The 18,407-nt window shown below is 42.5% G+C and overlaps 1 protein-coding gene across 2 annotated transcripts in view; it reads left to right on the top strand.

Annotated features, from left to right (window-relative positions):
• The window catches only part of DPP6 (dipeptidyl peptidase like 6), a 1,508,982-nt gene that overhangs the window by 1,216,540 nt on the left and 274,035 nt on the right, over nt 1-18,407 (top strand). For both annotated transcript variants that reach the window (XM_082258743.1, XM_082258744.1), the window contains exon 7: nt 16,562-16,649. In XM_082258743.1, the coding sequence (XP_082114869.1) occupies nt 16,562-16,649 (88 nt within the window). The remainder of the gene's footprint in view (nt 1-16,561; nt 16,650-18,407) is intronic.

The raw sequence follows: 18,407 nt of genomic DNA, 5'->3' as shown, positions 1-18,407 counted from the left end.
ACAATATGGGGGAGATTTACTAGAACTGGAGCACATCGAATCTGGTGCAGCTGTGCATAGTAACCAATCAGCTTCTAATTTCAGCTTGTTCAAATAAGCTATGACATTAAAACATGGAAGCGGGTTGGTTACTATGCACATGTGCACCAGATTCTATGTGCATCTAAATCTATTCATACGTGTCTATAGGCAGCAATATTTTTAGACATCTCATGTAAATAGTTTCATGCCGGTAACAGGTGCACTTTAAGAGGCTTTTACGTCAAGGCACAATAAAAACATAAGCACTTTCTCTACTTTCGTCAACTGATGTTCCATCTCCAGCAGCAAGTCAGGAAGGAAAACTACTATGAAATATTTTTAAATATAGAGTCAAAAGTTCCTGAAGCTGACGCATTTCATTGCTTTGCCTCGCAGTTTTAGATTTTGCTATAGAGTTGAGAAAGACTGACAAAACTTAAGATGAGCAACGTTCTATTGATTATGACAAAAGTAATGCTTAGTTCTTGCCAAGCAGATGGTGATTGCATGTCCACAGCTCCATTCTACAATGAGTAACATATTTCTCTGAATTGTGCTTGTCTGGCTGGGGAGCTGAGCGGAAATCCACAGCTTTAGATTCTAGTTAACCCTCTGACATCTACTACATTTGCCGCGATTGTTCGGCTGTGCGGAATGGCTCTGGCGTTAACATTCTGTTTTTTTCCCGCCTTGATGGGAAATTTGATGAGCAGCTGTGTCTTATTTCATGATGAAAGTGTGGCATAGAGCTGCCTCCTGATACAAGGGAGGATTTATACAACTGTGAAAAAACTCAGACGCTGGAGAGAAGCTATAACTCTCGCGGATTTCAAGTTGTTCTTAGGAAACTGAAACTAGTACTAGTAGAGTGCTTACCTAGGAGATTTGGTGATGAATTATGCTGGGTTAACAGAGGCTAAGTTTATAATTATGGTAAAAACTGAACAAAACTCACAATGCATACAACACAGTATATTAAAAAAATGCCTTACCTGCCAACTTTTTATAATACTGTTCCATCAGTTTCGTGACCCTGAACATAAGCTAGACCGCACAGTCAGGTCTTGGACATCCCTGTAGACTAACCTGCAGAAAACCCTACAGCCTGATCCAGATCCCACTACAGCCTATTTTTGGAAATGAAGGAGAACTACATTAACAACATCATCTCTCTGCCCTTCCTTCTAGGATGTTAACAAATAAGGATGGATTTGGAATTTGCAATGTCACAGGATTCACCCAAACTCTGTATGTATACTGTACACTAAAATTGCTAAATAAATAGTCAGTTCGCCCGCACACTGAAGTGGTTGCAGCAGGAAGAAGTCATACATATAGTGGGACTATTACGACCACCACTTATTTTGACATGTTCCAGTTCAGGGCACCCCCTCGTTGGTTGCTAAGATCCTGGGGACTGTCTGTGGCTACTGGTGGCATGCGTCCTAGCAAAAAAAAATGTGGGGATCCCCTTTAAAATTCTTACTAGATGCTTTTTCAGGATGGGGGTCTGGTATGGATTGTAAGGGGGGCTCTATGCAAAAAAAAAAAAAAAAAAACAGGCAAGTACCCCCCCCCCCCAAAATCCATTCAACCCTTATCCAAGCATGTAGCTTGGTTAACCAAGAAAAGGAGGGGACAGTAAGTATGCGCCCTACCCCTCCTGAACAATACCAGACCATGTTCCCTTTACATATGCAGAGCACCTTGCCAGAGGGGTCAATGGGGGTACACTTATCAGAATCTGGAAGCCCCTAAAAGTAAGGGGATCCCCCAGATACTGTCCAACCCTATGCAAATGAATAGGAAGTACATAGTACATAGTACTCCTGATTACTCATTCACAAAAATATAAACAGCAAAAAAACACACTATACATTTGAAAAAGTCCTTTATATAACAAAAAATGTTTTAGATTTTGTAAAAAACATTGTCAAACAGTGAATGCCACTGGTGACGCATAGAAACAAAACAAGCAAGCTGCTCATATGATGCCTTCCCTACAAACTCTCACTGTGAAAGACATTTCCCAACTAAATGTAAACAAAGTTCTGGGGGAATCCCAGGTGATGTCATTGACCAAATCTATGATGTATTTTTTTAATGTTACCCTTCAAACCTTATTAAAAGAACTGCTCCCTATTAGGCGGTATTTTTACAAAAGTTTTTGCATTTTTTTGTCAATCTGAAATTACCACTTTTTAATCAATGCACGTGCCCATGAATCAAACCCAAGCAGATTCACCCATGAGTATTTACAAACAGCACTGTGTAAAGCAACAGATTGGCTCCAAGTGCTGGCTGTCCTTCTTCCATTCAGTGTACTACTGTGCAGTGAATTAAAGTGATACTAAAGTCTCACTTTTTTTTAGTTAAAAATAATAAAGATGTTGTACATACCTGCTCTGTGTAGTGGTTTTGCCCAGAGCAGCCCTGATCCTCCTCTTCTCGGGTCCCTCTTTGGCACTTCTAACCCCTCTCTTCTGTTGAATGCCCCCACAGCAAGCAGCTTGCTGTGGGGGCACCCCAGCCGAGCCACTGCTACCTCAGTCTATTCAGACACCCCCTTTCTCTCCTCATTGGCTGATTGACTTTGATTGACAGCAGAGGGAGCCAATGGCACTGCGCTGCTGTCTCAGCCAAAGAGGAGGGGGAGTCCCGGTCAGCTGAGACACTGCTGAAACATCGCTGGATCTAGATGGGGCTCAGGTAAGTATTAGGTATGCTGAGGAAGGCTCCTGCACACTGAAGGCTTTTTATCTTAATGCATAGAATGCATTGGGATAAAAAAAAACCTTCTGCCTTCACAACCCCTTTAAAGCAGGCTTAGATTTGGAGATGTATGATAGTTTAATAATTTTTCAGTGAATGTATAACTGGATTAAATGGTGTTCAGATCACCTGTTTCATATAGCTTTTAGGGACACTTTGGTGAGAACATTGCACCTCAGTTTCCAGATCTGCACAGCAATCACAGCAAATGTCCCAATCCCTCTGGTAGATTTCAACTCATTTTATTTTATGCAAAATCCACCCATCAAGGCATTTTGATATTTACGTAACTCCTCCAAAGAGCCCACTGCTCACATTGCTGAGGGCTCTTGGAGTGAAGAGTACTGATGTGGGGTGCTGTTGGAAGAAAAACGTAATCAGAATAAACGTCATCATTAAAGTAAGGGTTCCATTTAAGATAGGTACCACAAGGGCCTTACCTGTCCCCTGTGACCTAGTTTCACTTTGTAACTTAGGGCTTTACTTTTTTGTCCACCTGCCATTCCTCTTCTCAGTGAAAACACTTCACTGGTCATTAATGATACTTTTATCAGACATAGTACAGGCAGCTAGGTGGAGATTTTATGGCATTTGTCCCAGTAGTTTAATTTTTTCTGTAGTTGATCAATTCCTGTTCTGTAGCAATGGGATTTTGAACTGAACACGTTGTATCTATCAATATTGAAGAGCATGAGGAGATTGAAACTGATTACCTTTATATTTTGAAGGAATTTTACATTGCAAATGGTGCTTAGTGCAGATTTTCTTTGAAGGCATTGTACACTTTCAAATGTTTCCTTCCTTTTCACAAGGTATTAGTGTAGTTATATTCCCTGTGTCAATTGTTTGCATATCTTGTAATGATGGGCTTACATGTTGTGGCTGCAATTTTTTATCATGGCTGATCGATCCCCTATATGTCCATGATTTGCTACAGCTAGCCTGTCCCCATCCATTTTGTTCTGTGTCACATGGCATCCAATGCATATGTTGCCATCTCCTCTGTGGGAGTGCTAATATAATATAAAAAAAAACATCTTACACCTGAATTAGTGGGTTCTCTGTTTCTCTGTGTATGTCCTGCCTGCTTTTACTCAAATCTAATTACTGTTCAGCTTGTACCTGCACCAGCACTAGACTGAGAGACCCAGCGATTGTGGGATATGGAGTTTCTTCACAGGAAATGTCAGTTCTTACACTACAGACAGAGGTCATGCATTAACCTGTGCAGTGTCTTATGTTGGAACACACACAGAAACTGCTGTAAAATTAATGTGAATATTTACTCTATTATGATCCGCTTGTACATGCAAAACAATGACACCATGAAACTACATAATCATTGTGCATCTTATGAAGATGATGATGTCTTTCATCAGAATAGGAGTATCTGTTAAACAATAAAGAACTTCACCTCCCATCCCAGCCATTCTCTCCCTGTTAGGTTTCCAATACAATTGAGATGATTGTCATCAACTATAATCAACTGCATGGAAACCATGAAATTGCTACATGTTTTCTGGGAAGGATGGAACCTTCAGAACAAATTTTCAAGGATGTCTGCTGTTTTTCCCCTGATGGCATGTACATTTGATCAAAATAACTACAACAAAATTGTGCCCGTCTGCAAACTGCCTCAGCATATATAGTGAGCTAAGCTCCTCTTTGTAGAAAATGGCTTTGCCTTGGTCTTCCATCCATGGGAAAACCCACTCCAGCGTATTTTGCTCAGTTAGGGCCTAACCCTACTGGGCAAAACATGTTAGAGTGGGTTCTCCCATAGGTAGGAGACCAACCTGAAGCCGGTTTTTACTAAGAGGAGCTCACTACATGCTAAGGCAGAGTGCATATGGTTGCCGTCTTGTTGTAGTCCTCAATGTGTCTCAAGAGCCAGTATACAACCCGACCAGCCCCTGCAAACATTTTTGCCAGGCATTTGAGCGGTATCAATTGTATTTGTTTTTTTTTATCAAAATGATTATTTATGTTTATGAAAAAAAGACCTTTCAGCAATCCAATCTGTTGACTGCTATCTTTTGTATAATGCAAACGTGTATAGTGCTAAGGCACTAGATGCAATTTGGATTTGTTATGCTTGCTATGTGCTGTAAGATGCATAGGGCAATTTTGATGACTTGGAATAAGCTGCTTATAGACACAAAGAAAGCCCCAAGGATGCTTCAAATGGGATGTAAACGTTTAGAAAAGAAAAAGTGCCACACACAGCATTAGGACACCTAATGCCGCTAAAATCTGTTGCTGAAGCTTGTTTTATTTGAAACATCTTTTTCAACTGCTTTCAACAACATGTAAACTTTTTCAGTCCAATATCCTACAGGCAATGGTTTTACAGTAGATAGACAAAGGCAAACAAACACTCCCAGCACTAAGAAATCTTCTGTAGTAAAAAGCAACACGGACAAGGTATTCCAGGACTAGACAGATGCTGCCCTCCTCAGATGGGGTAATCCAATAGATACTACAAAAACAAAACAAAATGGAAGGCCCATGCACCTAGTGCATTACCAAAAACATTTATTGAATAATAAAATCAATAAAAAGTGGGTACTCACAAAGTAGGAACTATCAATGAGCCATAAAACCACACAATATTGAGCAGAAGAGACACGTGCTGTATCACATCAAGGGGTACAAGCTGAGGCGTTTTGGGGGTACACCCCCTTCCTCAGAGCTAAGCTACTCTGGTCACCCAAAGACAAGCACTTTAAATAGTCGATAATGGAAGAAACCCCCCCTAAAAAAAATATATGATCAGGGGCGGAGACCAAATGCGGGTAAAAAATAAATAATATATATTGTTTTGTGCATATAAATGACACATATAAATGTAATTTGTTGACCTACACGTGTCCCCTGGGCCAACCTCCAGTGCACACACCATCCACCACACACACATTAGTCCATGCTAACCAATGAGGATTAACACTGCTCTTCTTTTTATTGATTTTATTATTCAATAAATGTTTTTGGTAATGCACTAGCTGTGTATGCCTTCCATTTTGTTCTGTTTTTCAAGGTTTTACAGTACACAGACCCCTGATGAAGGGGGGGGGGGCTTGAAGCTTATGTACACATTGCCCTAGATTTCATACTGAATACTCTCTTGGAAATACAATAAATCATGCAGACTTTTTGTGCTCAATGAAGAGCTCCTTCCTTCCTAACATCATGTGCATATAGCTAAGTTAACTTATTGATTTGGTAATTTCCAGCCTTGGTGATTGCTGTGGTCATACATCTGGCTTGTAGATGATACTGTTACATGCTGTTACATATATAATACTTTCTATACTCTGTAAAAGATAAATATGGCACCAGCACAACATATGAGAAGCTACAACTTTTAAGCACTGCCACTCACTTTGTGCCTAAATCTTTTTTTATTAATCCTTTTTTAACATTAGATCCTGTTCCCAATATTGGATCAGTTTATAAAATGGCTGCTTTTGCTTTTTATGGGTGCAGATGGATAGAGTTCAATGTTGTTTCTGTGTCCAGTGCTGTTCTCAACTTATCTTGAACATGATGCTTTCTGGACAATTTAAAAAACAAGAAAAAAAGATCACCTTCAAAGAGAAAAAATGGTATGTCCTGTAGTCTGGAAGGCAGCTAGTGATGAGCCAAACATACCTGCATTTGGTTCAAGGCAGTTTGAGTAAACTTTACTAAAGTTTGGGTGCTGAATCCAAACCCCATTGAAATCAACAGAAGCCAAATGTTAAAAACAGTAATGGCTATCTTCTAGGATAAAAGGCAAGGATTTTTCAAACAAGTGGCAATGGGGGGGGGGGGGGGGTCTCTGGGGTACATGTTTTTTTTTTAAATTCAATTTGGTGGGGAACAGCAATTTTAGTAATGCTTAAAATGAAGCATTACAAATTCTAAATTCATGACTGGGGGATGCCCTGACCCTACTTGTCAACTTTGTTCTGTTAGCAAACAGAATGGCCAGAGATTCTATTCATCTATACCAGGTCCTTATCCTGCTGGCAGGAGGCAGAATTTGAAAAACCCCATTTAATAATAATGTTATTGACCATATATGTGGTGCCATTGACCATTTATGGTCATGACCATATATAGTCAATGAAGTCATCTGCAAAAACTCGTTCCTTAGTTTATATCAGTTCTCATCTATGGAACCTGTCATTTTGTGGGAGTGAAGCATAGGGACAAAACGTGTGTTGGCAGGTTTTTCCTTTTGGTTGGTAGGTGCCTAGGCGGCAGTGTGAAGGTTTCTAGATTCTTATAAGACGCCCTGCCCACAGACCTCCACAACCGCCATACCAGAGTTGTAGAGTGGAGTCCCTTGTCTTCATCAATATGGGACCAAGGTGCTTTGCCAAAGGTCTCCCCCCACCCAGAAGGTACCCCCTTCATGTGGCCTGGTATAGTTTCCTGGCCTAGCAGGCTGCAAGGTCAGATAAGGGTCTGGTATAAAATGTGGAGGGACCTCACGCAGTTTTTTTTCATTTGTATTTGTTTTGCATGGGGTCCCCCTGTAAAATCATACCAGACCTGAAGTGCCTGTTATGTATTATGGGGGAACATCCACACAGTTTTTTTCTGTTTTTTACGGACTTGGAAGTGCCTTCACCTGCCGACATCCTTAACAACTATTGAATATGAGAAGCCGTCGTGTATATTAGTACTAATAACATCACTATTACCCATCTTGTTCAACTCTTACCGTGCAGGTAAATGTTCAAGTGTTCATCTGAACAAAACCAAAGAAAATTTCCAGCTCAACGTACCGACCAGTCTGCAATCAACCAAATTATCCTATCTAACAGTATGTGTTAAAAACAGGGCTTTAGTTTGCACACATTTGCAAATACATACTGTATGTAAGCTGCAGAGCCACTTCACGGCACCCCAGTATTATCTTCAGTGCTAACTATAAATTATGAAAGCCTCCACAGTGGAAGTGCATGCATTATAATGGATAGGCAGAGGGCAGGTGAGCCTGAAGAGAGCCCACCCCTCCTTGAAGGCACAGGGGTGCACTGGACACTCAGCATATAGGACAATGGCAGTGAAGGTATCAAGGCTAGAGCACCCCCTCACCAGTATTCCAACTGTAAAAACAAACATTTGTTTGTACGGTTTATCTGAACAGCAAGGTTCTGTCCAAACTTGTATTCAGGTACATACATATAAACATATAAACACCACAGTGATAGTATCACTTTGCAGATGTCATGCAAGCTTGAATTAGAATCTCTGCTATAGTTTAGATGCACTTGGGATATTTAGTGTTCATAGTAATCTCCTATTTGCTTGACCAGTTGAACTAAATCAGTAGGAATTTAGGGCCACCGCCACTGACTTATTGCAAAATGTACAGATATGATGATCAGTGTATGTAAGGTCACTAACTGTGGCTGGTGACAATCTCATTTTACAGGGTTTTAATGCTCATCTGAGAGGATTCATGCTTCACTTGTCAGAATAATTGAATCTTATTCTTCTAAAAGATGAGACAGTGACTGGAACTGACAACACTTGTCTGTTTCCACATGTGAATTATTAGTTTTAATCATTTTTTCTCTACCTTTGCTTCAGCTAACGTTGTTACATAACATTCATTTTAATTACAAAACTTAACATTTGCAATTTTCGTGAAACTATTTATTATCTTGCTGATTAAATGTGTAATTTTCCTTCATCTTAGTGACATGGAAAAATTAAGTAATAAACTGGGATTAGTGGGTTGGGTAGAATTGCTCACAAAAAAAAATAAAAAGCGGTCACAGGAGATAACTAATTTAACTTCCATTCTTTGGTGAAGTTTCCACTATTTTGCATACTCAAATTGAGATAAATGGTACAGGAATAAATAAAGAAATAAATTCTGCAAGTTTTCAAACTCTCATGGGTTTCTCTGTCAGGATCAGTATGAAGCACACCTGTCCTACGTTATTATTGCTGAGTACTCCCATTCCTTTTATATACCTATATTTTTTTTTCTCCACATTTATATGCCGATCAAGCCTACAGCACAAGTGACCATGGCAGAATGGTACAAAGGCTATACAGTACATGGTTGGCTTTGAGTGCACATCTAAACTGCATGAGATGTAGCTCAAAAGCAGCTTGAAGCAACCTAAACTCCAGTCAAGGCATCTCAGAAATGCCTGGAATCATAGTGCTCTTGATTCAGAAGTCTCACTGTTACCATGGTTTAGGCATTTTTTTACAAACACAAAAACTTTTGCTACAACCATTGAAGCATGCAAGGCAGTGTAATAGTTTGTCCCAACAAACTTAGCCTGAAAACTTGATTTGACTTTAACTGTACAGAAAAAATATAAATAAAAGCATGCATTGCTAAATATGAAGAAAATCATATACGTAATGCTGCAACTGCACATATTCAGTTCGATCCAAGCTCAATCAGTATAATCTGCTGGAATCTTTAAAATGTTAATGTTAGTGCAAAAGTTTTCAATGTTTTTAAACTGCAGCTTTTAATAATTGTGCACCAGGTGATCCTGCCATAAACATCTTTGTTCAGATACTTTTTGTTATGGAGTGAAACGTTTCCAGTTGCGCTCCTTCATTTTCATTGGTGAAGCCATGGTGACATATTACACAGGAATTGTCCAACATTGTCACTATCAGGAAGCTGGTTCAGGGAAATTATGTGCAGGTGATACTGGAGTAAGTACATGTATTCAGAAAGTGACTCAAAGAGGCTAGAATACATCTGCAACACTGAAATACAAGTAACATGGCAATTACATATGATACAGAGTGATTTTGCAAACTAAACTTTGCCCAAACAGGGTTCAAAGCCCAAGTCAAGCTTGCCTAAAAACAGGATTTATTTTTTTAGCAACTCTTAAGAAAAGGCAGCCCTGGTTACAAAATGTTCCTTCTTTCTTGTGCTGTCCCCCACTGATTTACTTGCTGAGGGATCCAGTGCTCGTCCTCTTCAGGGTTGAATTATACCAAGAGCCATGCAACCAACATCTTGTTAGTCTAGGAAATGAGGCACCTACCCCTCTTCCTTGAACTCAGAGGAGAGTAATCATTACATGGCATTGCTCTTTGCAGCCCATTGCAAGAAGGAAGGTCACAGGAACTGTGACAACTCCAGACTAAAGACACCTGAAAGAATTGTAGATTTTTCTTTTAAGGTCGTGGGGTAGAACACCGTGCCCTTACAACTCTACCTTGATGCCCTCTTTATTGTCCCATGCAGTATGAAGACCCACTCCACTAATGACCAATATTTGGACCATCTGCCCAAAACTTTTACAAAGTGATTACATCTCTCTGTCATCATCCTCCTCTTTCCTATACTGAAAAAACTAGCGTTCAAATCAGGAATAGATGACCCACCTATTCCGATAACTAACTTGTGCCCAGATTTTGAGAGCAAATATTTTTTCTAACGAATAATGGTCATTGTTGGAGTAAATAGCAATGAAATTCAGACTGGAAATGTTTGGTTTCTGGTAAATGGTTCAAATCCATCCCACAAATGTACCCATCCAGTCACCTCATTCAAAACAAAATGTGAAAAAATGGAACCACTTAGACTTACTATCTTCATATTGTTTACTATGTTAACCACTTAAGTCCCAGCCCTATTTCAGACACTTTTTGTTTACAAGTTAAAACCATTATTTTTTCCTAGAAAACTACTTAGAACCCCCAAAAATTATATATATTATTTTAGCAAAGACTCTGGAAAATCAAATGGCGGTCATTGCAATATTTTTTGTCACGTGGTATTTGCGTAGCGGTCTTTAAAACGCCATTTTTTTTGGAATATTTTTGAAAAATCACATTTCACTGCATTTAAAAAATACTAAGCAGCAAAGTTAGCCCATTTTTTTTGCATATTGTGAAAGATGATGTCACGCTGAGTAAATAGATACCCAACATGTTACAGTTTAAAATTGCGCCCCCCCCCCCGTGGGATGGCGACAAACTACGGTCAATAGAAATCTCAATAGGCGGCACTTTAAATTTTTTTAACGGTTACCAGTTTAGAGTTAGAGTGTAGCTCTTTTTTTTAAATTATTGCTCACGCTCTGGCGATCGCAGCGATACCTCACATGTGTGGTTTGAACAGTGATTTCATTCGCATCTCGACTTCCGTATACGTTTTTTTTTGTGCCCGAGCTAACGGTGACGGCGGTGGCTAAAATTTTATTTATTTTTTTTTCCTATTTATTTATTTTTTTAACTTTATTACAGTTTTTAAAAAAACATAAAAATCTGATCACTTTTATTGCTGTCACAAGCAATGTAAACATCCCTTGTGACACCAATATGTAGTGACAGGTACACTTTATGGAGGGATCGAGGGTCTAAAAGACTCTAGACCCCTCCACTACACAAAACGGCGTTTTTGCATACAGCCGTTTTTTAGATATGCCGCCTTTTGCAGCACACTAACCCGGAATTGACGTCATGGACGCCACCTCCGGGTTACGTCATCGGAGACCCGATCAAAGCCGTTTCCGGCTTTGATCGGGACTCCATCCTCGCTCTCCCGGTTGGACGGGAGCCCCGGTAAAAGTCCCAAAAGGAGGGGGGGCGTCCCGAGCCGCATCGGTCGTTACCGACGGAAAGCCGACCGTTGGCACTAAACCACGGTACCGGGATGATGCCTCTAGCTAGAGGCATCATCCTGGTATACCCCCGCAAAGTTACCCGACGTATATATATGTCACTTTGCGGTAAGTGGTTAAACTGCTGAAAACCCGCAAGAAAGAAACGTACAATTATCATTCATGTTGTAACAAAAAGAAAACTCACTCAATCACAGACTCTAAACCTTTAACCAAAATATCTGGAGTCCAGCTTTAAAATTGTTCTTGCTGGAGGTGTTGTCAGGCCAGTAATGATATCCTGCATATCTTTTGCTCTGCAACACCCTCAGACCATTTTGGGAAAATGTTTGGCACATATTCCACATTTTCACAGACTTCAGGAATCTTGCTGACCCAAACTTTTTCTTTTTACAGTTAAACTTCATATCGAGAAAATCTGTTCTCCAATACCTGAAAAGCACAGCCAGGACCTACATACCAGTTTGTAGAGGCAACCTAATGTTTTACTGCGGGTAGTCAAAATAAGCACAATCAACTGAATGGAGAATATTATTTTCTTGGATAGAGGAATACACAAAAAAATATATAGTTCTACTGGAATAAATTATTCTCTACATACAAAGCCCTATTGTGCAACTAACATATTACCATATAAAATCTGGGATGCTGCAAGATTTAAATCATTCTAGGATGAAGGGGAGAGGCTTTTTATCCCTCACTACCACACTAACTATTCCCCTTCGCTTTCCAATCACTGTCTCTATCTGTCCCTATCTGACTTCTCCAAACCTCCCCACAAAATCAAAATCCCCCCCCCCCTGAACCCCTCCTTACCCTGACTGCTTTTGAAACATGAGATTTCAAAACAACAGTGGAAATCACCAAGACTTTTTTTTCTCAGAAAATAGGTGCAGAAACTCACCCTCCCCACCCAAATCCCCGCCCCCAACCATGCCCAAACCCCACCCCCGGACACACATTCCTTAGAGGAGAGAAGTACCGCGGTGCCAAATAGTTGTAATAAGTTAAGGCTTAGAACTGCGTATCACACAAGGCGCATGGTTCAGGAATGTGTAACACACAAAGTACAGGACTCAGAACTTCATATCACACGGGACTCAGTACTGTGTATAGTGCAGTTGTGAGAAGTGTGTATTACACAAGGCGCAGAAAGAAAATCAGCAAACAGGATAGTACTTACATTCAATGTGAAGCGTCCCTTGTTCTCAGAATAATCGTAGCCCTGTATACAGAGTGACGGGGGTCAGGAATATGTAACATAGTGCCCAGCACACAGAGAGCAGGGGTAAAGCGTATGTAATATACAGTCCAGCATACAGAGTGCATGGCTCAGGAATATGTAACACAAAACCCATTGTTCAGAGTACAGCATTAAGGAATTCCATCCAGAGGCCTTTAATATGTAACATACAGCACAGCATACAGAGTATAGCGGTTCTGAATATGTAATGTACAAGGTGTTACAAAATTCTCACCACTGGACCATGCTTGCTGTGCCATACATTACATACTCTTGTTCACTAACTCTGTATGCTTTACAGTCCCCCGGAAAATTTCCTTGGTCTTCCCCCCTCAAGTATCCTCCCAAAAGTAGCCATCAAATCCTCACCTCTGCTTGTCTCTTTGATTACCTCTCTGTCCCCCATCCACACCTAGCCTCTGCAACCCTCATCCACAGCTCACCTCTTATTTCCCCTTTCCACAGCTCCACTCTTCACCCCTATCCACAATTCACCTTAGCACCCCCCCCCATCTACAACTAATTTTTACCTCATCAACATTTCACCTCTGCACCCCTCTAACTACAACTTACATTCCCAGTTCACAACGCACCTCTGCACCCCCATCCATATGATCTCTGCCCCCCTTCTGCACCCCCATCTAAAGCGCATCCCAATCCAGAGCTCTCACCTTTGCCACCCCCAAGTTTTACCTTTGCACCCCCAGCTTCCCCTACAGCTCTCACCTCTGCACAACCATCCCCACCCTTCACAGCTCTCATTTTACACAACTCGCCTCCCCTCCACATCTCTCACTTTGCACAACCTGCTTTCTGCCCGCTGCAGCTCTCACCTCTGCACAAAGCTCCCCCTTCCAGTTCTCCTCTCTGCACAAATTCCCACCCCAGCTGTCCTCTCTGCTAAAATTCCCCCCCCCCCGCTCTCCTCTCTGCAAACCCCCCCACTTCCCCAGCTCTTCTCTCTGTACCAATCCCCCCACTTTCCTAGCTCTCCACTCTGCACAAATTCTGCCCACTTTCCTAGCTCTCCACTCCACACAAATCCCCTCCACTTTCCCAGCTCTCCGCTTCACACAAACCCCCCCCCCTACTTTCCAAACTCTCTGCTTCACACAAATCCCCCCACTTTCCCAGCTCTCCTCTCCACAAAAATCCCCCCCCCCACTTTCCCAGCTCTCCTCTCTGCACAAACCCCCGCCCACTTTCCCAGCTCTCTTCTCTGCACAAATCCCCCCCCCCCCCCACTTTTCTAGCTCTCCACTCTGCACACATCCCCTCCACTTTCCTAGCTCTCTTCACAAATCCCCCCAGTTTCCCAGCTTTCCTCTCCGCACAAATTCCCCCTACTTTCCCAGCTCTCCTCTCTACACATGCCCCCCCCCCACTTTCCCAGCTCTCCTCTCTGCACAAATCCCCCCCACTTTTCTATCTCTCCTCTCTGCACAAATCCCCCTCACTTTCCCAGCTCTACTCTCTGCACAAATCCCCCACACTTTCCCAGCTCTCCGCTGTGCACAAATCTCCCTGCGTTTCCAGCTCTCCACTCTGCACAAATCCCCTCCAATTCCCCAGCTCTCTGTCTGCACAAATCCCTCCCATATTTCCAGCTCTCCACTCTGCACAAATCCCTGCCACTTTCCCAGCTCTCCACTCCGCACAAACCCCCCCCCCTCCACTTTCCCAGCTCTCTGCTCTACACAAACCCCCCCCCCCCCCCCACTTTCCCAGCTCTCCACTCTTAAAAAATCCCCCACATTCTAAGCTCTCCACTCTGCACAAATCACCCCACTTTCCCAGATCTCCACTCTGCACAACCCCCCCCCCCTCCAATTTTACCAGCTCTCCGCTCTGCACAAATCCTCCTCACTTTCCCAGCTCTCCGCTGTGCACGAATCCCCCCACTTTCCCAGTTCTCCGCTGTGCACAAATCTCCCTGCGTTTCCAGCTCTCCACTCTGCACAAATCCCCTCCAATTCCCCAGCTCTCTGTCTGCACAAATCCCTCCCATATTTCCAGCTCTCCACTCTGCACAAATCCCTGCCACTTTCCCAGCTCTCCACTCCGCACAAACCCCCCCCCTCCACTTTCCCAGCTCTCTGCTCTGCACAACCCCCCCCCCCCACTTTCCCAGCTCTCCACTCTTAAAAAATCCCCCACATTCTAAGCTCTCCACTCTGCACAAATCCCCCCACTTTCCCAGATCTCCACTCTGCACAAACCCCCCCCCTCCAATTTTACCAGCTCTCCGCTCTGCACAAATCCTCCTCACTTTCCCAGCTCTCCGCTGTGCACGAATCCCCCCACTTTCCCAGTTCTCCGTTCTGCACAAATCCCCCAACTTCACCAGCTCTCCGCTCCACACAAACCCCCCCACTTTCCCAGCTCTCCACTTTGCACAATTTCCCCCCCCCCCAACATTCTAAGCTCTCCACTGTGCACAAATCCCCCCACTTTCCCACCCACTTTCCCAGATCTCCACTCTGCACAAATCCCCACCACATTCCCAGCTCTCCGCTCTGTACAAATCCCCCCCCCACTTTCCCAGCTCTCCGCTCTGCACAACTACCCCCTACTTTCCCTGCTCTCCACTCTGCACAAATCCCCCCTACTTTCCCTGCTGTTCACTCTGCACAAATCCCCCCCCCCTCTTTCCCAGTTCTCCGCTCTGTATATATCCCCCCCCCCATTTTACCAGCTCTCCGCTCCACACAAAGACCCCCCTACTTTCCCAGCTCTCCGCTCTGCACAAATCCTCCCTACTTTTCCAGCTCAGCTCACCTCTATGCATAAACCCCCCCCCCCTTCCACACATACACGTTCCCAGTTCTCTTCTCCACAATGTCCTGCACAAATTCCCCCACACGCTGTCACAGTTCTCCACTCTGCACACACACCCCCCCCCCCAGCTCTCCTCTCTGTGCAAACCCCCCCCCCACACTTTCACAGTTCTCCACTCTGCTCAATCCCCCCCCACCACCACCACCACTCTTTCATAGTTCACCTCACCCTGCAAACGCAATCTCTGGAGAGCTCTTTCCCCCATCCCCTTTTTTCATTCACAGCTCCCTCAACTCTTTCACTGCCAGTGCTCCATATGGTATCCGCAGGCTTTTTTTTTTTTCAGCCGATTGAGGAGCTATCAGAACTGTAGCTGGGGTGGAGTTTCAGGGCTCTTTCGCTCTGTGCTACAATGTGAGTAGAAGCCGCCTCCTGAATCAACACAGACAGCTGTATATTGCCGTGCTGGGACCCGAAAAACTCGGGGATGCCTAAAGCTAGTACGTGTTACATGAGATAAGTTGGAGAGGAGAGGGCTGCCAGAGGTTCTGGAGTGCCGTTCCGCTGCGTTCCGGCTGAAAAAAAGCCCTGGTAATCACTAGCACTGATGAATTGAGTTGTGCAGTATTACTGACTACTATGTTCGGCTGGGGGTTGCTAAGTCCCAGGATGTCCTATTTTAAAGGAAAACCTCTTAATAAAGAAATGTAGGTGTATATGTAGGTGGCCAATCCTGACCACCATTGGAATAGCTAGCTGGCTCTCACGTTGAAGCTTAGGCTGCGTTTCTGTTTTGGATGTATGAATGAAAAGTATTGATGGCAGAGATAGCCAGGCAACGTGAATTTTTAGAAGTGGGTCAGTAGTGGCAGAACCCTTTTTTAATGTACTATAATATGGCAAAGGATTGGTTGTCATTACATTTCAGTGCTGCGGTGAGTTAATCAAATCTGGGAAAATTTGTCGGAGCTGAGCTAGGAGGGTTTTTATTTTTAATAAGCAAGGCTTCTTTCAATAGTGGCTCACCAATGCATGGTGCTTTCTGCTTGTGTTGCATATACAATGTACTTGTATGTTGGCTGTGAAAGACCTAAATGTAAAAAAAAAAAAAACTATTATTTTATTTTTATCTCCACAGTAAACTTACTGATTTAAACCCACCTGAAGTAGAAGTAGAGAAAGCATATCTCCAGTATGCTGGATGGGGCCCCAAAGGACAACAACTGGTAAGTCACCTGTACAATATGCTTCATATATATTGGTGCCAAAAGGAAAGATTGCTTGTGTTGTTCATGCAGACAGCTTCTTACTTTCGTGGTTTCTTAAATACAGGTTTAGGAATATAAAATGGGACTCTGATTGTTGCTTTTAACGTAGAATTTTGTTTAAGGACATTTTCACACATGCAGTCTATTAGGTTTATATTTTTAGATAAACTACCAAACCTGCATATATGCAGTCTATGCTTGCCTTTTTGGCAATTATTTTTGAGCTTCTTAGAAACTAGCAAAATCATTTTTGTTGAACAAAGTAGAATTTAGGAGGTCTGAAAAAATTCACAGAGTTATGAATAGTTTCTGGCCAACAATAAGACAATACTGAGATAATTAGAGGTATGTGATGTGCAAAATACAGCACAGCGTAAAAAAGTAGAGACTGAGAGACACAATGTGCTAAGTGAAGCAGTGTAGATTATACAATGTGCAACCGATATGGAGTGGTGTGGAGCATATATCATACAGTAGATTGTGCAGAGTAGAGAAGGATGGAATAGATAACATACAACACAGTACACAACGTTTTAAGGTATAAAGAAGATATTTAACAGCATAATGTACAAAATGGAGTAGTATATAGTGAGTATATGATGTAAATGGGCGTGAGGTAAATAACATGAACTGTAAAATATTCCTTTAAAGAGTAGACTTAGTGTATGTTGCAGAAAGCGGTACAGTATATAATGTATAGCACAACAGACAGAGTAAAGAGGTCCAAAGTATATGACGTAGTTTACAGCAGGGATCTCCAAACTACGGCCCTCCAGCTGTTGCGGATCTAAACACATCCCATGAGGCACTGTAAAACTCTGACATTCACAGACTCGACTAGGCATGATGGGAATTGTAGTTCCTGAACAACTGGAGGGCCAAAGTTTGGAGACCCCTGGTTTACAGCATACATAGTGCATTGGTGCATGGTATGGAACATAGCCATAAAAGACCCTGTTGGATCATGAATGCCAAGCATCATTTTACTGAGGTACTGTGTATCTACTTTGTACTGGCATGCTGAGGAGTAGCTACACACAGGTACTAATTGTTTGTGAACCTTCTCCTATCTGTTCCCACCTAGCACCCTCTTTCTTATTTAAGATATATTAAGATAAAAATCCTTCTGTGTGCAGCAGCACCCCTCAGCCCCCCTAATACTTACCTGAGGTCCATCTATATACAGCGATGTTGGTGGAGTTTCTCGGCTGACCGTGACTCTCTTCCTCATTGGCTGAGACAGCAGCGCAGTGCCATTGACTCCCGCTGCTGTTAAATTAAGTCAGTCAATGAGGAGAGAAAGAGGGCAGGGCCAGGCCATGGCTCCATGTCTGAATGGACACAGGGAGCTGTGACTCGGCTCAGGGGCCCCCATAGCAAGCTGCTTGCTAAGGGGGCACTCAACAGGAGGGAGGAGCCAGGAGCACCAAAGTAGGACCCAAGAAGAAGAGGATCTGAGCTGCCCTGTGCAAAACCATTTCACAGAGCAGGTAAGTATAATATGTTTGTTATTTTTATACAAAAAAAACCCAGACTTTACAATCACTTTAAAAAAAAAAAAAGGAATATGGTCTTTGAAGCAGAGTTATGATCTTTTTTGAAAATAAATTGGGGTTATGTTACATTGTACAACGGTAAGCAGAGAATGCATAACTAAATGACTTAATTCTCAATTATTGGTCATACCCTTTTTTTTTTATCAATCAAGTTTATTAA

This window comes from Pelophylax lessonae (assembly GCF_965119305.1).
Source record: "Pelophylax lessonae genome assembly, chromosome: 5".
Taxonomy (NCBI): Eukaryota; Metazoa; Chordata; class Amphibia; order Anura; family Ranidae; genus Pelophylax; species Pelophylax lessonae.
Note: the sequence above shows the minus strand (reverse complement) of the source record. Positions and strands in the feature narration are given on the sequence as shown.